Source organism: Phodopus roborovskii, unplaced genomic scaffold (genome assembly GCF_943737965.1).
Source record: "Phodopus roborovskii unplaced genomic scaffold, PHOROB, whole genome shotgun sequence".
Classification (NCBI taxonomy): domain Eukaryota; kingdom Metazoa; phylum Chordata; class Mammalia; order Rodentia; family Cricetidae; genus Phodopus; species Phodopus roborovskii.
This window is the reverse complement of record NW_026126447.1, coordinates 9,403,992-9,426,272: the sequence shown is the minus strand read 5'-3', so window position 1 is coordinate 9,426,272 and position 22,281 is coordinate 9,403,992. Positions and strand designations below refer to the sequence as shown.

General features: G+C 36.4%; 1 protein-coding gene across 1 annotated transcript in view; it reads right to left on the bottom strand.

The window, feature by feature from the left end:
• The window catches only part of Kdm4c (lysine demethylase 4C), a 145,862-nt gene that overhangs the window by 62,284 nt on the left and 61,297 nt on the right, over positions 1-22,281 (bottom strand). Inside the window, exon 7 of the mRNA XM_051188058.1 lies at positions 20,669-20,806. Within this exon, the coding sequence (XP_051044015.1) occupies positions 20,669-20,806 (138 nt within the window). The remainder of the gene's footprint in view (positions 1-20,668; positions 20,807-22,281) is intronic.

The window sequence follows — 22,281 nt, the reverse complement described above, 5'->3', positions numbered from 1 at the left end:
GGAAATACATAGATTAACACAAATGGGTTAATAACTAAGACAGAGCTAGCCGATAAGAAACAAGTAACCGGGCCAACAGTATAATATCAAATACAGAGTCTCTGTGTGTTATTAGGGGCTGGCGCGGCGGCGGGACAAGACCAGCAGCAGCAGGTGGAAAAACCTGTACACTTTACAGATGGCGCCCACATGGCTAATAATAACTTCCACTTAAAATTTAACAAAAGCTTAAAAAAGGGTTTCAGCTTTTAAATAACTCTGCTAACAATTTATTGGTGTGTATGAGAGATGGCAATGGCAGTGACCACATCTCCAAGCCGGCAGCATGCTTTCTGGGTGGCAGCACAGACCAAGGCGGTGAGCACAGCTTTCTGTGCTGGCGGGTAAAAGTACCCGCCACCATCTTTGGTAAACCGCGGCTGACACAGCTATGACTTTCATTTTAGCAATGTTGTTGTTTACCAGATAAAAGACTTGTGGCCAGATAAAGATAAAGATTTACAATAAAGACATTCATATTAAGAAAAACCTCTAAAGGTTTACAGTGTGTTTTAAAATATACATAGACATGAAAAAAAAAATGGTTTTAAAGAGACAAAGAGGAACTGGGTATTGTAGCACACGCCTTTAATCCCAACACTCAGGAGACAGAGGCAAGCAGATCTCTGTGATTTGCAAAGTAAACCTGGTATACAGAGTAAATTCCAGGACAGATAAGAGTTACACAGTAAAACCCTATGTCAAAAAATAAAAAAATAAAAGTAAAATAAACAGAGTAATAATAAAGCCACGTAAAGATAAAAAACTCAGAGAGAATCTGGTTACTGTATGCTATTGTGTTGTCTCTACATTGTTTGACTACTGAAAAAATAACAACAACTGATATAAAAAATACTACTGGATTAATTCAATTTATATATTTTAAAAATGCTTTGACTCCAACATTTAAGTTCAAGGACAAGTTACTGGAAAAAAGGATTTCTATTTTTGTTTCCACAAAAAATAAAAAACTGTGGATTCCTAACAGACTAATGTGGTTTGATCAAGCCAGACCCCCTAAAACAGAGTTCCTGATGATCCAACATTCAAAACAGCTTAAACAAGACAGACTTACAGACTACAGCCAAGATTTCTGAATCTTCTTAGGATGCCCATGACAACGCCCCCTATCAGCAGAAAATAGTTTAGAAAGAACGACGCCCAAATTCCCAAATATTGTTTATAAATGTTTGGTTTCATTTAAATGGACTTGGTTATAAATGGGTAATGATCACAGCCAATTATTTTTAAAGGTTAAAAAAAAATTATGGTATTGATATGATTACTTTGATTTGGAATGGATTTTCATTTATTGATACAATTTAAGGTCAATAAGGTGATATGTATATTTCTCCTCTTGTTTAGGTATTGTGTTTATTGAACTCAGTTAGAAATGTAATGTATAATGTAGTACAGATTATAGATAATTACCTATGATAGTCAAAGCTTAGAGTTTAGTTAGGGTTTTCAAGATACACAGAGATGTATTTAAGATAGATAGGAATTCTTCAAACCTTTCAAAGACCTACAGAATATGGCATTTAAAATGGTTTAGGGTTTTACTTGACAATGAGACATAAATACTCCTGGTAACACCACCTGCGTCAAAAAGAAAGATGGACATTAAAGAAAGACGTTATGGAGTTTACTTACAATATTACAAGACTAGCCATTAAGACAAAATACTGCTCTTGTCCGGACAGTTTGACTTTGTGCTATATAAACTGGACATGCAGGACCCACAGAAAAGTGATTACTGATTCAAGATGGTCATTGCTATAGAGTTTCTGCTTCATAAAAGAGTCTGCCAGACAGTCTGCAGGACACAGAAAAAAGTGACAAACAAACTACAAATACAAAAAGACAGTTTAAAGTCTCCTGCTTTGCTGAAGAGTCTGCCAGACACACTAGGGCCTATGGGCTAAAAATGGAAGATTACAAAAGAACTTCGGGTGGCCAGGCAGTGAGATGTCTCTGTCATTTCTAGAGTTTATATATTATCCTTCTGTGGTCTTTGAAGGAGTTGAAAACAGACAGTAATGGTTATAGTTTTCATTAGTTAGGATTAAAGATTTATTACTTAGACTTTAGACACACAAAGATAAAATAGATGATGGAATATTTTCTTCAAATCTTGCTAAATGTTAATGGACTAAATATTAATAAATGTGATTCTTGATAACTGTTGTATAATATCTTTTGCTATGTTAATGTTAAAACCCTTCTTTTTATTTAGACAGAAAAGAGGAGATGATGGGAGATGTCATTCTGTATATGTTTCTCATACTGGGTAATAATAAAGACTGTTGGCCAATAGGAAAGGAAGATAGGAGGGACTAGGAGACAAGGAGGAAAGAGGAAGTAGTAAGGAGGAGTCAAGATGGAGAGCCTGGAGAGAGCAGTATGCGGCAGCTGGTTCCGGGTAAGAAGACCACATGGAAATACATAGATTAACACAAATGGGTTAATAACTAAGGCATAGCTAGCCGATAAGAAACTAGTACCTGGCCAACAGTATAATATCAAATACAGAGTCTCTGTGTGTTATTTGGGGCTGGCGCTGCAGTGGGACCATACCGGGTGGCGGGTAGAAAAACCGTACACGTTACACTTAATAGTTTGTCTGCTTTGCCTCCCTGATCTTCAGGTTGAAAAACAGTATCTGTCTCAGAGTCTTTTATTTTTTGTGCTACACAATTTGACCAGAAACTCCTAGTCACTATCTATCCCTGTCTCCAAGTTGCTACTGCAATAACAGGTGAGAGCTAACATTTCTGGCTATAGTTCTAATATTAATAGCTACATCAAGAAGATGTGATAAAATTTCGTCAGATTAAACCAACTTCTTAAACTACAAACAGTAATTTTGCAGATATGAATAGTACCAAGATGCTTCACAATTCCATACCCCTGCTTACACACTGAGCACTATCTGCCATTAGCTCTGCCAAAACAGTTTGGACATATCTTGAATCTTAGCAAAATAAACTTAAACAACTTCTTGACTTATAATCTGTTAATTTTTCTCAAGTGGGATCTTAAAATTTTAGCACTGTTTTCATGTCTGACTCTGTTTTTCCAATATATGACTCCACCAATGAGACTGTCACAAAATCAACATGAATAATTATCATCAATGCAAGTCACTGGAATCCCCTTAAACTGCAGCTTCCTCATCATAGAACTTCTATTGCCACAATGACTATATTTTATGATAAAATCCTGGCTCTGCCCACCAATAATATTGTTCTTGACAGTTACAAGCATTTTACCTATAAGTTAAATTAGATCAATAAAATGCTTTCTGCCCAGTAAAGAGCTTTAGTTATAGCTTAATTTTTTTTTTATTTTAGACAAAAAAAAAAAAAAAAAAAAACCAGTTGTGGTGACATATTGTTTTATGATCTATTATAGCCAATGAACAACAGAATGCAAAGCTAGCCACAGCCATAGAAGTTGGGCAGTGGTGGCACACACCTTTAATCCCAGGACAGGAGAGGCAGATGGATCTATGTTGAATTCAAGGACACCCAGGGTTACAAGAGAGTGAATCAGTCTTAAAGAGAAACAAAGCTTACACCTTTAATACCAGCACTATAAAGTATATAAGGAGCAGTCTAACAGTCTGAGATTTGGTGAGTAGCAGGGTAGTCTAGGTTGGGTGGATCGCCCCTTCTGTCTGAGCTCTCTGGAGACTTGATGCTTATCTTCAGCTTGAACAACAATATCTGTCTCTGGATTTTTATTATTCGTGCTACAATGGCGGGGGGCGGGGCTTCATGGGAAGGAGTAGTAAGAGTAGGATGGGGATGAGAGAGGGTAACACCAGTAGTAATACACACATTATATATACATAAGAAGATAAGGTATTTTATTAGTAAACACAAGGATTCTGCCATAACAGAAAGCATATTTATTACAAACATAAAAAACCGTCTTAGTCCAACAAATATTCAGTGAAATACAACAGAGGCATCACACTTCTCATCTACTCTATATAACTGGGGTAAATGAAGTTCTCATGAAAAGAGAAAGAAAAAAAATCTACATTAAACACCCTATAAGGCTTATTGGTTGATTAGAAATTAAATGACTATTCAAAGGTTGCAGGTATAGAGCTAAGCTAGACCACTATATCCAGAAAATCTATCTGCCAAAAGGCTGAAGGAGAAAAGAAAAACTTCTCATAACAAACAGCCTAAAAAAACTCCACTACCACCTACCCAATAAAAAACAAGCAAACAAACAAAAACCTATCAACAACCTGCTAAAGAGAATACTGTAAGTAATTAATACTCTGAACTAGAAAGAGGAATGAGCACAGGCAAGAAACTGTAGCAAGAAAAAGGGAGGGAGAGAAAAAAAAAAGGCAAAAAGAAAATTAAATCACTATTAAGACTAGAAACCAGCTAAAAATATATAAATCACTATACTCTGCTTGTATCTTTCAATAATAATTCTAAATATTTATGTATTTATGGCCTCTTCAGTCAAAAGATACAGATTAGCAGAAAAGATTAAGAAACAAAATCCACATACCTGTTACCAACAAGAAACTCATCTTAGCTCGAAAAACAAAAATCTCTCTAAAGTGAAAGAATGGGGGGGAGGGAGATCCCAAACAAATGGGATTCGAACATGAACACAACAGGAGCCTAATAAATGGTGTTCAGGTCTCTTGATGAATGGCAAATTAGGGGTGGTATTTTTCACTTATGCTTAGTCTTTTAGTTCAGAAGTATTAAGGTGGGTAGACCTATATTAAATACCAGTTCTTGCTAAAACATAAAAATTATGTAAAATTATCAACTGATTATATTAAAAAGTATGAATGATGCCAGCAAGTTTATACTACTTATTTCACTTACTAAGTGCCAACTTAAGGTATTACATATTTTTCATATCATTTAATTTTCATTTCCCTTGGAGAAACTACTAACATCCAAGATGCAAACAAGAAAAACAAAACAAGAGCAAAAGCAAAAACAACAACAACAACAAAAAAATAACAAGTTACCAAAGGACATCATTAAATGTTGGGTAAGACTAAATACTGGATAGGGTGTCAATGTTTATGCTAACAATGATCTTTAAGGGTAGAGGGTATGGAGTAATGTACATTCTGACCTACCAGCCATACGGAGCTGTGTCAGAACAACAATGTTTTGTCATTTTAGATACTTTGGACACTTTTCAAGATTACAAATCAGATGATGGATGTGTTAGACAATAACTTAAAAGAGAATCATTCTGGCAGAATTTAATTAACTCAAGTAAATATCATAAATTGTAGAATATAATAAAGCAATGCTAATCTCATCCTAGTGGCCAAGGTTAAATGGAGAGAGAGAAAGGGTCTAAAAGTTCCAAAACAATCTTCAAGAGTATGGCCATCAGGACATAACTTTCTCCAACTAGCCCTGCTTCTTGAATTCCATTGTTCTCACCATCGCTCATGAGCTAGGTCCAAATCCTTCAGCAAAGGCATTAAAAATCAAAACCAAAATTCTATTAAACATTCTATGTAACTCTATAAGACCACTAACTATATAGAGAGAATCTGCTATCTAGGCTTATAAAAAATGGCTAACTATAAGATGTAGCTCATCGTTTCTATAAAGTATCTTAAGAGTGTATCTTACTGCCAGGAAAAGCACAAAATCCAAAGTATGGTTCCTACAGAAAGCTTGTAAAAATATCAATATGTAAAGAACAAAAAGTTACATAGGGGAATATTTAACCCCATTTAGTCACAGGCACAAGTACAACAGGACCTCTGTGATAGCCTTAAATTATTTTGACACCTAAATTGACAAGAAATTGCTACTTTTAGGAGAAAATTAAACTCATTCTCTTCATGTCCTTTACTCAAAATCCTGGAGTTTAAATGTATTTTAAAATATATTTAAGCGTTAGTGAGATGGTCCAGTTCATAACCTGCCTACCACACAAGCTAATGACCTAAATATAGAACTTCAAAACCTGCCCTGTAGTTGGATGACTAGATAGTCCAGTAAATGGGTTAGGTCCAGATTGATATTGACTAGAGGTCCTGTATCTAAAAGTAAGTTGGACAGCAACAAGAAAAGAAGGCATCCAACATCAAACTCTGCCTCTAGAAACATAAACCCAGAGGGGCATAGATATATTACATATATATGTATATATATATATATATATATACATATATACACACACACACACACACACACACACACACACACACACACACACACGGGGGGGGGAGGGCGGGGAGGCAGAGACAGAGAGACAGAGAGAGAGCATTTGCTAGTCCTGAAATACTTTTTTGTGTCAAAACCAAGTATCTTGTTCTATCTTAGTTGATATTGTGAAGCAAAGATCTCAGAAACAAGTTTCACCTTTATCTGAAACTTTTACACAATTGAGAAACTGATTAAAATTACAATCGTGGAGAGGAAGAATGTTGCAGGTCTACAGCTTAATCTTTAGCTCCCTAAATAGCCATTCCTTGAACCCCATAATATCTAGCCTAATGTCTTATGGATCGGAGATAAAACCAAAAAATTTCATCACTTTGCTGTAACCTACTGTGTTGGTCAGGTTTTATTGGGCTGAAACAAACTAGCATCAACTGGAAAGATAGAATATCAAAAGAGAAATTGCCTTTATCACATAACCCTGCAAGCATATGTACAGTACATTTTCTTATTAATGATTTGATGTGGAAGGAACTAATGATGAGTAGTGTCACCTCTGGGTTCATACAAGGCTGTATAAGAAAGCAAACTAAATAAGCCATAGTGATCAAAGACACTAAGATATATTCCTCCCTAGTTTCTTCTGTTTTAGCCTCTAGATTTCTGTTTTGAGTTCCTACCCCAACTTCGCAAAATGATAGTTACCTGGAAGTGTAAGCTGAAAAACATTACTTCCCCAAAGGTGCTTTTTTATCAGTGTTTTATCACTGGAACAGAGAAGCTAAATAAGATATCTACTTAATTTATATTTCCACCAGTGTATATTAAAGGTACCTAATGGGGCAGGAGAGATGGTTCAGAGGTTAAGAGCACTGGCTTCTCTTCCAGAGATCCTAAGTACAATTCCCAGCAACCACATGGTAGCCCACAACTATCTATAATGGCATATGTAAACAAAATAAATAAATCTTTTTAAAAAGTAAAAGTACCTAGTTCCTCTGGTGGTGTGAATTATAGGCTGGTGATCCTTTGATGAAGGTCTAAAATCCATATATGACCAAGTACATACCATGTTCCTCTTTTTGTGAATGGGTTACCTCATTCAGTATGGTTTCAAGTGCCATCCACTTGCCTGCAAATTTCAAGATTCCATAATTTTTTTCTGCAGAGTAGTATTCCATTGTGTAGATGTGCCCCATCTTCTTTATCCATTCTTCAGGTGAGGGGCATCTAGGTTGCTTCCAGGTTCTTGCTATTACAAATAATGCTGCTATGAACATAGTTGAGCACATGTCTCTGTTGCAGGGATGTGGATCATTTGGGTATATGCCTAAGAGGGGGATTGCTGGGTCCTGTGGTAAACTAATTCCCATTTTCCTGAGGACTCGCCATACTGATCTCCAAAATGGCTGTACAAGTTTGCACTCCCACCGGCAGTGGAGGAGTGTTCCCCTTTCTCCAAATCCTCTCCAGCATAAGTTGTCATTGGTGTTTCTAATTTTAGCCATTCTGGCAGGAGTAAGATGGTTGGTATCTCAAAGTGGTTTTGATTTGCATTTCCCTGATAGCTAAGGATGTTGAGCAATTTCTTAAGTGTCTTTCAGCCTTTTTGATTTCCTCTATTGAGAATTCTTTCTTCAGCTCTGTACCCCACTTTTAAATAGGGTTATTTGGTGTTTTGTTGACTAGTTTCCTGAGTTCTTTGTGTATTTTGGAGATCAACCCTTTGTTGGATGTAGGATTGGTGAAAACCTTTTCCCAGTCAGTGGACTGCCATTTGGTCTTGTCGACTGTGTCCTTTGCCTTACAGAAGCTTCTAAGTTTGAAGAGGTCCCATTTATTAATTGTTGATCTTAGTGTCTGTGCTCCTGGAGTTATGTTCAGGAAGTGGTCTCCTATACCAATTTGTTCAAGGGTACCTCCTACTTTCTCTTCTAAGAGGTTCAGTGTGGCTGGATTGATGTTGAGGTCTTTGATCCATTTAGACTTGAGTTTTGTGCATGGCGAAAGACATGGGTCTATCTGTAGTTTTCTACACACCATCATCCAGTTGTGCCAGCACCATTTGTTGAAGATGCTGTCCTCGCCCCATTGTATTCTTTTAGCTGTTTTGTCAAAAATCATGTGTTCATAGTTGTGTGGGTTAGTATCAGGATTTTCAATTCCATTCTATTTGTCTACCTGTCTACTTTTGGATACAAGGTGTATTCTAAGAGATTCATATAAAGTCCCTCACAGAAGGGGGAAAGGACAAGTCCCCCAGAAGACATGGGAAGTGGGGGGAGGACAGTGAATGGAGAGAGGAGTAGGAAAAAGAGAAGGGAAGGAGAGGAAAGCATGTGGCACGTGTGACTAGGAAGATTGAATCAGGGGAGGAAAAGAAGATGAGAGAGAGAGAGAGAGAGAGAGAGAGAGAGAGAGAGAGAGAGAGAGAGAGAGAGAGAGAGAGGAGCATAAAAAGGGAGCCATTATTGGTTTGAAGAGAAAACTGAACCTAAAGAAAGGTCTAGAGACCTACAAGACTGCAGCCAACTAACAATTTGAACAACCGTGGAAAGGTCTGTCCTCAATAGTGAGATCAACAACTAACTTATCCATCACCATGGAGCCCTCATCTAGTACCTGTTGGAAACAGAAGCAAACACCCATACCTAAACACTGAGTCAAACTAGAAGGGAATGGCCAAGATGCAGAGGGAGAGGACAAGACCAGATTGCAGAAACACATAGAGACAGCTGACCTGAACAAGGAGGAGCCCCCAGACTGATAGCTGGGAATCCAGCATGAGACTGACTCAGACCCCCTGAATATGGGTCTCAGCTAGAAGGACTGAGCAGTCTAAGGGACCTCAGACAGTGGAACCAGGATGTATTCCTGGTGCACAAAAGGACCTTGCGGACACCTAGAGACAGGAGAGAAGTCCTAGTCCCTACTTCAAATGACTTGACAGATCTACACGACCCTACTTGGATGTCACTACCCTACATGTGGAATTGGGGTAGAGGGATGGGAGGGGAGGGTGGTCAGGGTGCATGTGAGGGGGCAGTGAGGGTAAGAGGTAGGAAGGGAAAGAGGGAGGGAGAACCGGGACCAACATGTAAAATAAAAAATAAATAATTTTTTTAAAAAAGTACCAGGATTGATGATATTTTTTTGTTCTAATACTATAATAACTTCAACAAACAGTTACCATATTGAAACATAGAATTTGGGGTAACTTAAGTAAAAGTGTTTTCAGGCCATTGTCACCCATATTTAATTTCATAATAAAATCTGTCTTATAAACTTTTAGTGTTGTATTTGGTTAAATACTGGGTAAAGCTTGGACTTATACCTCTCTGTTCCTGCTGTGGCTGACTAGATTAAAAATAAAATTGCTTTTAAAAAATTTTAAGCAAGTATGACCATATCAGTTTTTGTATGTTTAAATGTATGAAATACATAAGATAGTACATTTACACATACATATGGTTAACATCTTCCTGTGTTATTTTTAAACTGTGCTACCTGTGGAGGGCTATCCTAATACAATCCTATGACAAATAATATGTAACTTGTAGCCTTACAAACCTACTAATCATAAAAACTACTTAAAAACATTAGTAGACAATTTTGTCAGGCTTTTGTTGTTGCTGTTTTGGTAAGGGGACTACATGTTTCTCAAATGTGAACTTTGTAATGGACAATAATGTACTGTAATGCTGAAATCACATACACCGGGTTCTGGACATTGTGGTGTATCCCTTTAATCCCAGCAAAGGGAGATGGGTCTCTGTGGGTTCCAGGCCAGCCAGAGCTATCAGCTCTAGACTGCTATTTCAGGCACAATGTCTTTGCTCTGTCATCAAGGATCCAACCCACTGGAAGCATAAACCCAAATAAAGTTTTTTTTTTCCTATTAAAAAGAAATCCAGAGCAAATTATAGAGAAATAAAAATTACTGAAACTATCATTGATGTTCTTCAGAAAAATTCAACCTAAAATATATAAATTGTATTAGTTACTTCTCTATTACTGTAATAAAACACCATGGCCATGGCAACTTTGGCAGGGGGTTGTTTATTTTGACTGAAAAAATAAAGTTTTAAGTACTGAGATAAATTACAAATCTAGTGCAATGGAAATTGATAACAATCTATAAAGGAGACCCTAGTTAAAACTCTTAGCAATGGGAGATAGAGAGAGACTGAAATGACCATCTCCTGTAACTAGGCAAGACTTCCAAGATCCCCTCCACCCTCTGCCAACCAAGTCATATAACCTCTGACCTTCAATTTGCCCTGCCTACAAGATATGCTGAGTAAGACAAAGGTGGTGCAGAAATTATGCAATTGGCCAACTGATGACAGGTCCAGCTTGAGATTCATACTATGAGAGGGAGACTTCTCCAGCAAGACACAGCCTGGGGGCCAAGGAACCAGAGGATAGACAGGACAGAAATAGAACCAAACATGACTGATATTTTTTTAAAAAGTCAATGAAATGATTCCTAAATGATATTATGTCGTAATCATAGATTGGTGCCTAGCCCAACTGTCATCAGAGAGGTTTCATTTAGTAACAGATAGAAAGAGATGCAGAGACCCAGAGTCAAACATTATTTCGACCAGGGGATTCTGTGGAAGAGGAGGACGAAAGATTATGGGAGCCAGAGGGGCCAAGGACACCATAAGAAAATCTATAGAATAATCAATTAACCTGGGCTTATAGGGACACACAGAAGACTAAACCACCAAACAGAAAACTTCATGGGATTAACCTAGGCCCTTTGCACATATGTTGGCAGTTATGTAGCTTGGTCTTCTCATAGAAATCATAACAAACGGTGCAGGTGCTATCTCTGATACTGTTATCTGCTTTTGGGATCTTTTCCTCCTACTGTATTATAGTCTTAATAGGAGAGGAGATGCCTAGTATTACTGTAACTTGATATGCCACAGCTGGCTGATACACATGAGAGGAATGCACTTTCATGGAGAGAAAGGAGAAGGAATAAATGGAAGAGCGGGGAGATGAGAAGGACTGGGAGGAGAGAGAGAAGGAATGGAAACTGACCAGGATGTGGGGGATATTAGTTAAATTATTAGAAGATTTCAGAAGGTTAAAGTCCATAACTGCACGGACAGCATGGCAGCAATCAGGAACAAGAAGCACAGAGACTACACGTGCCCTGGCAAACAGGAAGCATATAACAAACTAGAAGTAGGTGAAACATTTTTTTTACTCTCAGTCTACTTTGAGCAACATGTTACCTCCAGAATGGCTCCACCACTAACCCTCCCAAATTAGCGCCACCAACTGGGAAGCTGATGCCCAAATATCTGAGACTACAGGGATAGTCTTCATTCAAAACACTACTGCCCTACCCAGACACTGGCATGTTATACAAGAATCTCTTGAAGGAGAAAGCTGTCATGAGTTGTATGTCCCTGATGCTGGGATAAGTTGGGTGATGCAGCTGCTTTGAACAGCACATAGTCCTATAGATAACCCCCACCAAAAAAAAAAAAAAAAAATCACTGGTTCACTAAGCTGGTCTTGGGTGAAATCATTTCTATCTGTCTTGGTACCAGGTACAGTGGCTCATACCTATAATCTCAGCACTCAAAAGAATAAAACTCAGGCCTTTGATCACAACCCAATTTGGATAATAAGAACAAGTTCCTATAAATACATAACCACACAATTCCTTTATGTGAAGCTCTGTCAGAAATCTTAAGGAAAAATAATAGGTGGGTTAGAATTCTCAACATTAATCTTTTTGAAACTCGGACAGCAAACCTTTATTAATCAAATCTTACCCACTCTTAGCAGAGATCTTCTGTAGCTCAATCCTGGCTATTATCACTGGCAGTATATGAGAACAACCAATGTTCATTCTAATTCTCAAAGAGTTTAATTACAATATGTCAAAATAATATGTCATGAGCAGCAAATTACAATAGACACAGAATGAGGCACTTATTTATAACAGGTGAATGCAATGAGAAGGCCCAGGTCTGAGAGAGCCAACATATCTTCATATACTACCAAGAAAGGGGGAAAGTGAAGCAGTGGAGAGAATGTGCTTGCTTTGAAGGAGCTATCCTCTCATTGCCTATTGTAATGTTGGGGCTTTTCAGTTTTCATGTTACATTGTTCTGTGAATATTTTAATCCAACACATATTTCATTTTTTGATTATATTATATATCAAAGTTTCTAACAACATAGGCTAGAATAATAAAACTTTAAACATAATATTTTGCCCAAAGCACCAGAGATAAAAACATTCTGAGAGTCATCAGGGAAAACAAAAACAGAAACAGCATTAATTTCCCAAGAAATAAAATTTAAAAATAGATTTCAGGTAACAAAATTACAATCAAATACGTCAAAGGTTTTGGATCCATAGACTTTATAAATGTATCAAGAGTTTTGGAGTCACCGATCTGTCAAATCTCAGCAGATAAAAATTCTAGCCACAAAAACCAGAATGCCTGCATATGATCCCCAAACCCATGCTGAAAAGAGTGAATCTACTGTCAAACCTTATCATAACATCTACACACATACTTACATATACAAACACATAAATATAAAAACATCTATATGCTTCTATACACACATATATACACACATAAATATACACCTATATATCACATAGAGCATAGGTGAACATGTAAACACATACACTCACATATACACGTGAGTACAAACACACACATACATACACAGAAATTATATACATAGACACAAACATACACTCACACCCACACTATTTTTTAAAAATTAAAATAAAATTCTGCTTTATAACTATGTTTAGGAAGAATATTTATTCTTTTTTAAGCCTGAATTGCATAACGGCTTTTGCTGATATGTACTAAATGGTTATTAACTAATTATATTCAAGAACATGTATTAGAGTCTGTAAATTACAGTGGCTGTGGTAATTAAATATTAAAATACCTCATAATTTCTGTTTTTAAAACTAATGGTTCCATGGTAGTGTGGATCACACAGTGGCTCATTACAAATATAGTCTTCTTAGTCCTTTAGAACTACTTTGCTCTCCTCATGGCCCTTTTCCTAATCTGAGATCATCTCGGAGGATATTATTGGTCTTATTTTGTTATACTATAGAGATGATTCTAGGTTATCTAAGAAATATTTATACTATCATTTATATTTCCTGTAGATTTTATTAAATGAAAATTTCATTTGCTACTTACCAAATGTTTGAACCATCAAATTGAACTGTTATCTTTTGTGAATTGTCTATATTTTATTTACAGATCTCTCCCAATCTGTTCAAGGCTTTGATCCTTAGATGTGGAGCACTGTATGAAAACAGCATATATAGATACAGACAATAAAATAAAACAATGTATTGTGGGGGCAGAGCTACAAAGTAAGAAATGGCAGTGCATGCACTCCTGCCCCAAGTTTCACTTTCCCATACATCATGAAGCTTCTTAAGAGTTTTGAAGGGCTTCAGTAAGGACTAACTGGATGTATGCCCTATTTGTTAGTGGCAAAATTTCAGTGTGACTAAATATGGCACCAACTTTAAAGAGAGTGTTGTTTCAGCAGCACTCACTTAATTCTCCTGAGGCTACTTTTTTGCCAAACTTCTCAAATAAGAAATTGAGGAGCCTGGCTGGGAACATGAAATAGGTTTAGTGGTAAGGTAGGAATAGCCTAGGTTTAAATGCTGAAATTATCTTTGAACTCAATGGAATTGAATTTTTTATATTTGTTTTCTTAAGTGTATTAGTTAGTTACTAAATATGAACTTCACATGCTACAAATGTACAACACAAAATATGCAATACTTTACGAAATATAGACCTGGGACCTCATGATATAGCTTAAGTGGACCTCATTTCTCATCTAGCATGCTCAAGGTCATGGGTTTGAGTCCAAACACAGAGAAAGAAGGAATGGAGAGGAGAGACCAATTCAGCTTCTGCTTCTGGATGAAAGCTCCAGGACGGCATATAAAGTAGTCATCAATCTCATTATAGAGGAAGGGCATTTAAGGTAGCTTCTTCTCTATTGCTTAGATTCTTATTTGGAGTAATCCTTGTAGTTCTCTGAACATTTATTTCCCCAGTGCCAGATTTCTCTTAAAACCTATAATGGCTTCCTCTATTAAGGTATCTCTTTTCTTATTCTCCTTTATTTCCCATCCCCTCACTCAATCTTCCTGGTCCCTCATGTCCCCCTCCCCCCTTTTCTTCTCCCCTTCTCTTCGAGCTTCCTCCAAATTCAATTGCAGATTAAAAGAAAATCAGCTTCAAAACTTTCTACCATCTCTTTCAAATAAAATCAACTCAAAGTGTAACTCATAATTAGTCAGAGAAAATCTCTCACTCTACATACTGTAAAAAGCACTCAGTTCTGAGGGTGTTGGTAAGACATGACTGTTCCCCAAAACAATCAGTAATAACAATGCTTATAGCTGTCATATCACCAAAGTCAAATACCTTCACATATGCCTTTGAACACTCAAGCTCAAATCTAAGCCAAAGCTTTATTTAACAGCTACTGGGTTGTTTATGTAAAACTAATACTGTGGCAAGATAATAACAATAAACCTATATACATTTCATCTTACCACATGAAAGAGGGAAAACAAAACCTACAAAGTAGCTCTTTCATAGAGCCTAGACAATACATAGTCCTTTGAGTACCACTGCAGCTACATAGAAATAAGCATGTGCTCCATTTTCTCATAAAGGAATGTTATAAAATTTAATGCAATTATTATGCAAAGATATTTGGTGTCAATTGCTATCCTTTTATATGTTTTTAAATCTTTACCAGGGTAATAATAGCATTATTACTCCAAAATACTCTGATATTTAAAGCAATGAAGATTCCTAAATTGCTAGCATTAATGCTTTGCCCATGGCAGTTTTTAAAAGCTCTTCAGGGAGTCTTCCTAAAGACAAATGATCTTTGTGGTGATATCATATGAAAAAGAAAAGTTTAACTCTTAGTGTCCTTTACTCAAGAATGTACCTGATTTATTCTTAAGAGTTTCTGCTCTTCTATGTTAGTCTAAAAGAGCAGTCTAAGTTAAGAGAGTCTGATTAGTCCTAGTAGCCTGAACAAAGTCCATTCTCTTTATACAACAAACTGCACAGGCAATATGGCAAGGACAAGGAGTGATGATCTTGTCTCATCCATCCTTTATTGCAATTTCAAAGGCAGAAAATTGTTTTCCTAGCCCTACTAACTACCATATGTTTTTTTCCAAGATATGTAGGGGCAAAGGTGCTGTTTTCAACACCTCACTGCTTCTAATGGAAGGTCTTAGACTTGCTTACCACAGCTCACACACAATGTTCTCAGTCAGATGCACGCAAGAACACAAAAGAAAAATAAGGAACACCATATACCAAGGCATTCCAAACCATGAAAGTACAGGGAACTAAGTATATCTCTCTTACACAGCAGGTAATTCTGAACAGCTGAGTACACAGTATGTAAAGCCTACTATGCACATATAGTTATAAATTATCTCAAAGCACATTGTTTCAGTTTTGTGAAAGTTTGATTTGTAAGAGCAAGATCTGAACAGCATATCTCAGAAAAACCATTCCCATATATTCCTGAACAAATAAGCAGCCCAGCGTCTCTTTCAGAGCTAACTCTGAGTACTCCCCAAGCGAGGACGGCTTACGTGACAGGCAATAAGCATAAGACTACAGAGAATCATATCTAAGATCAGTAAAATCATGACAAATATATGAACACCTTCTCAGCATTACACTGTCAAATACAAGGACCCGTTGCTCTGGAGCACCTTGTTATACTTTACAAGACCTAAATGGTCCTGATGGAAGGAAATAACAAGAATGTCAAGGATGAAGACCTCTTGGAAACAAGGATGATCACACTAAGTTGTTGTGAGATCTGAAGTTTGAGAGAAATGGAAGGTTTTATGAACACTGTGGGGGAAAATCCTAGAAAGATTCAGTGACAAGCTCTGAAATATCCTTCAAATCCAAAAATTTAGTTGAAGATACCAAACTCCAAAATCTTGTAGCAATTTGGAAGAGATATTGAGTTTCATACTAATTATGGTATGGGATTTCTAGTCAATCTAGTCCCATTACAGAGGTATCATCAGAAACTACTGTACCTCCAGAAGGTATAGTAAGAGTCAAAGGACAAAGAAAGCAATATTGGAACCTGTGAAGTGCCAAACATTCTCACCTCTGATTTCCAGACCAGCACCAAAATGAAACAAGCACAATCTCAGTAAATGGAGCTTTCTCTTTTTCAAATAGCCACCTAAAGTAGCAACAGTTTTCTCTGCCAAACAAACCTAATAGCTAATAATCAATCTCCTAACAGAGAAAATGGTTAAGTGCTCTAATTAGTTTTGTTTTCATTGATAATACCCTTTGTAACAATTCTGAGACATCAAATTAGAAATCTAGAATAATGTGAATTATTTTATAGCATATGGATGAATAATTTACATATTTGTCTATATTATGAAGTAGACACAGAGTACACATGTTATGCTGAACTCATCAATTAATGCTGTATCTTCAGGCACTTCTACACCTCTTGCCTAGGTGTGAAAAAGCTTAAGTCTGTTTACAATAATAAAAATCTTTATTCATCAACACTTACAAATCATGAATTCTACAGTTTATAATGAATTCAAAAAAACAAATAAAAAACTAACAAACAGGGCATCCACAAAGCTAAGTCTTACTAACCCATACATATTGTATCAGTCATGAGCAAAACAGATAAATTTTTCCCAGTATACAATATTCAAATGGTTAAAGGCTATATACATACACAATACTATAAATTTATCTACCTTGGATATCAAAATGAGAGATGAAAAGCAACTTCAGTCTAAAAGAAAATCACATCCTACTTTAGTATAAGAAAAACAATGGACTAAGAATAGAAATGGTAATACTAAGAGTGCATAGGCTACTGACACATTCAAAATTGTTTATTAAAAAGGTAAGTCCCTGTTTTTAAGCAAAAAACACACTTACACTTAAGCAGAATCTCAATTATCAGTTTGCCTGTACTCTTGGTCATAGGAAGATGGTTAGGCTCCTGGCTCCCTAAATCCCTTAAAGATGTTCTCATCCAAATGCCTAGCATCTGTAAATGTATTATCTTGTATGAAAAAACAGAGACTTAAACATTGTTTCTTCTGAAATAATAATATGGAAAGGTTTGACAAAGGTATGTAGAAAAAAAAAAAGCCTAATCAGTGCCTGCCAGGTAGCAAGAAAAAGGACCTTCCTTTTACAACTTGATGGAAGTAATTCTAGCTAGCAACCAGTGCTATTTTGAATAAGTCCCATGGGCTCATATATTTGAATGCTTACCCCATTTGATAGAAGCATTTAAGAATGATTAAGAGGTGTGTCACTGAGGATGAGCTTTAAGGTTTCAAAAACCTGCTCTATTTCAAGTTAGCGATGTCTCTGTCTCTCTCTCTCTCTCTCTCTCTCTCTCTCATATGAGCTCTCAACTCTACTACCATGTCTATCATGATGACCATAGACTCATACTCTGAAACAGTAAGCAAGTAAGCACCCTTGGTTATGGTGTCTCTTCTGTTCTTTGTTAATTGTTCTTTTCATTTTTGAGCTAATAATTACAACATTGCTCTCTTTCATCTCCTACCCTATACTATACACTACTCCCAACTCTTCTTCAAATTCATGACTTCACTTTTCATTAATTATTATTGCATGAATGTGTACGTATGTATGTATCATGTAAATTTTCAAGACTGACCAACTCTTCCTCAGGAAATGATTCCTCTCTCCCTATCCCAGCTTCCCTTTGTTGCTTATAGTTGTTTGTATAGGGTTAAGGCCTCATGGGCTGTATACCCCCTCCACTTTGTCATGTCCATTTGTCTTTGCCCCGGTCACACTTGAGCAGTAAGGTTGGTGAGACTATGGGGTGGGGTTAGCTTCTGACATATTAGGAGACACATCTCACTTCACAGCAATAGAAAAATAATGAGATGCAACCTAAATAAAAAAGTACGGAAATCCTGCTTATTTTAACACTTGTAAGTAACAAACAGCCTGTAAAACAACTTGATTTTTGACTTATGAGGTCAAAGCTGAGCCTCTAACCTAATAGACTCTATGAAGATGAAGAGATAATATTTTTAGGCATTAACTGCCTAGTACTTTAATAAAGTGATAATAAAAAACTTATGTACTTATTCTCAGAGCAGCTCCACCTGTACCATAGAAAGAGAAGGGTGAGGAAAATGCCTACATAAGACATGTGGACCATTTTAAATTAGCTAGTCTAATGTGTGTATCAGTAATTATGTGTTTAGTTGAATAAAATGCTCAAAACTAAGAAGTGATATAATTCATGTCTTCTCCCTTATAGCAAATTTTTAAAGAGGGGTCTTTGGGGTCTTTCTAATTTTGTTGAAAAACCAATTATTTCCCTGAAATATGTATGTGTGTACACACACACACACTCACATCTATCAATAGTAGAAAGGTTGGACTTCAGATACACCTCCTTCATAACACTTCAGCCAGCTGAGATTCTAAGGCAGATCAACATCCACAATTCTTCCCAGGTTGCAGTCTACTCCTACTACAATAATGTAAAAAAAAAAAAAAATGATCTCATTTCTCACGGCTATCAAAACATATGTCTTACTTTGATCACTATAACTAACTAGTTCTGAAACCTAAAATAAATACTGGTTCATTTATCTGATGATCTGAATATCTACAATTCTTACTTATTCTGCAAAATCCAAAAGTGCAAATCATACACATTAACTTCATAGTTACATGTCATTTTGACACAAAAGAAAGCATTTCACTTCAGTGCAAGCACTGCGGTTACATACAGGCCAAGGCAGGCAGACATGCCAAATGTCTTATTTCTCATTAGTTAGAATGTGATGGCTCCCTAATAGGAAGAAATAGTTCAGTTTTGTGCATTTGTAAACAACCCATCAGAAACAGGCATTAATCACTTTCTTTAGAGGTATAGCCACTGGACATTTGCTCATGCTTGATTAAATAATCCCACCCATTCTCATGCAACTCTATTTAAACTACTTAACTCACAAACTAAACCAGACGACAAAAGAAATATAAAAATAGGAGGGGAAGTTGTTGGGAAGAAAAGGGGTTCAGTGGATGGTATTCTGTACATTGTAAATATGTGTCACTTTTATTGGTTGATGAATAATGCTGCTTTGACCTATGGCAGGGAAGATTATAGCTAGGAGGGACATTAAAACTGAATACTGGGAGAAACAACATGGAGCAAAATGCTAGAGCACCACCAGTAAGCTGTACACCAACTGCTGATACACAAATAGAAATGGGTTAATTTAAAAGTAAGAGCTAGTTAGTAAGAAGCCTGAACCATAGGCTTATATGTTTCTAGCTACAAGTGGAAGTGTTGAGGGGATGTGAGAGGGTACTGAAGGCTAAACAACCGTGTGTGTGTGTGTGTGTGTGTGTGTGTGTGTGTGTGTGTGTGTGTGTGTGTGCTGGGATTAAAGGTGTGTGCCACCAATGACCAGTTTAGAATTTTATATTATTTTAACGTCATGTAGTCTTTTAAATACACATGCTACTTAAGAGTGATTTTCCCTAAATTCACAAAATGGTCCTACATATAATTTATTTGTAGCATGAAGTAGTTAAGATAAGGTCCATAAACTTCATTTATCATGTTTTCTTCCCACTAACTATATGTCAACTTCATAAACTGTGAAGTACTTTCATTATGACACAGCCCTCTGGCAGTCTGCTTCTCCTGAAAAGCCACAGGAAAGGGAAAATACCACTAATTGTTTGGAAAATGTCCCTATTTTAATGCCACAAAGTGAAAGGAGTCTAATTTAATAAAAAAAACTTCATTGTAGATGAAAATACAAAGTATATAACAGTTGACAAGCACTACAAACAGAACTTCATACCATGTTTAATCTTAAAATACATTATTATTATTATTATTACTGTGAAATTTATTTTTACGTATCTTTTTATCACTCTCCCTCAACCACCAATAATTTTGAATTTAACTAAACACTTCCTTTTGTAACCTGCTTTCTAATCTACTGACTGAATAAGAGAAATCCAAGTGTACTTATAATACAAGGCTAATGTTGCAAAAAAAAAAAAAAAAAAAAAAACCAAGTAGTAGCTTTGAGAGAGAATCCAATCATCCACAGCAACAAAAACAAACAAACAAAAAAAAAAAAAAAAAAAAAAAAAACTAGTCAGAGTAACTATCATATAATAATCTCAAAATAGAAAATTTCAGGAATGAATTTTTAACTCATGGAAAGTAAGTATACCTAAACTGGGAGGAAAAAAAAAAAAAGGTCACACAATGTAAATGATGAAAATCAACGGTGCACAATTTCAACTAGAATACATACTATCTATGCTTTACTTTTCAGGTGAAACTTACCAATTTAGCAACTTTCCCGTAGTCGATCCATCTGACAGTAGCAAAATTTGTAGATTCAGCACAATTGAAACCATGATTAAAACCAGCATGATATCCATAAGGAAAAGTGATCATAAATTCTCCAGCCTCCTGGGTGATCTGTAGGGATTGATGAGGCATAATGTTTAACAGGACATTCCAAATCATAGAATGGTTGGTTAGTATACACTTACATTTTCTATTTTTTAAAAAGCAAAAAAAAAAAAAAAAGTCATGATATCACAACTATTTTTAAAATGATAGATATTCTGGGTGTTGAAATGGCCTGAAAACTTTGAGTTCTATCTCTGGAACACACAAAGCAAAAGGACAATGTGTGTTGTCAGAGATTACTGTCACCTACATCTGTGCTTCTCTATAACCCAAAACCTTTCCCATTTGTGGTATTTTACTTAATTACTTCTCCTCCAGATACTCTATACATTCTTGATGGTAGGGCTACTAATGGATGTTAAGCATATATTTATGACACAAAGAATTTTACCACTAGAATAGGCATAAGGTATCTTCAGTGATTTTTCATCCCTGAACACCAACCACAGGCGGAAAAAGAACAAATGAGTGAACATGAAATGAAATCCAGAAAAATGATATTTGGAAACAAGAGGTCTGACGACCGTAGAAAAGACACCAGCTAGTCTACATTTTTTTTTAAACAAATAGGGAAATGAAGTAAAAATCTATCAAAACCTTAAAGGAAGTACAAGAAAATTTTACCATTCAGATCGCACTACCAGAGGATTCCCCTAAAGCATTTGAAATAAAGCCCAAATAATGTCTCAAGAACTGAGCAAGAGGAATATGTAGATATATTATTTAAATATTTATCAGATCCACTATAGTATAGGAGTGCACACTGCAACCAAACTGCCATCTTAGAGTTGTTATGTTAGTAAATTCTGAAATTTCCTGCAACTATTATACTGCCCCAATTTAATGATGGTCAGATTACCACAAGCGCACAATCAAAGAATAAAGTGTGGTGATGCATTATTTATGATTCAATAAAGCTTGCCTGAGGGTTCAGGATGCAAAGCCAGTCACAGGCTATTGAGGTCATGCAGTGGTAATACACACCTTTAATCTCAGCTGCCATACTTGTTAGCTATACAAGGCACAGACCTTTATAGTGGCACAGACCTTTAATCCAAGGACTCAAGAGAAAAGATGGTAGATCTCTGTAACTTCAAGGCCACACCAAGTTACACAAATTTGAGATCACATTTTTTTTTTTTTTTTTTTTTTAAGCTTTATTATGTGTACATGCCTGCAGGCCAGAAGAGGGCACCAGATCTCATTATAGATAATTGTGAGCCACCATATGGTTGATGGGAATTGAACTCAGGACCTATGGAAAAGCAGCTAATGTTCTTAACTGCTGACCCATCTCTCCAGCCCCAGGGTTCACACTTCTTTAATCCCAGCAGTAGAGAGTTATTAAGGGAAGACTCTCAGAGTCTCAAAGGAGAATTTATCTCCAGCCATGTTGAGAAGAGGCAGCAGTCTGGGGTTGCAGTCTGAGGCTTGGTGGACACAGGATTGCTATTTCAGCCTCAGGTAGAGATTAAGAGCTA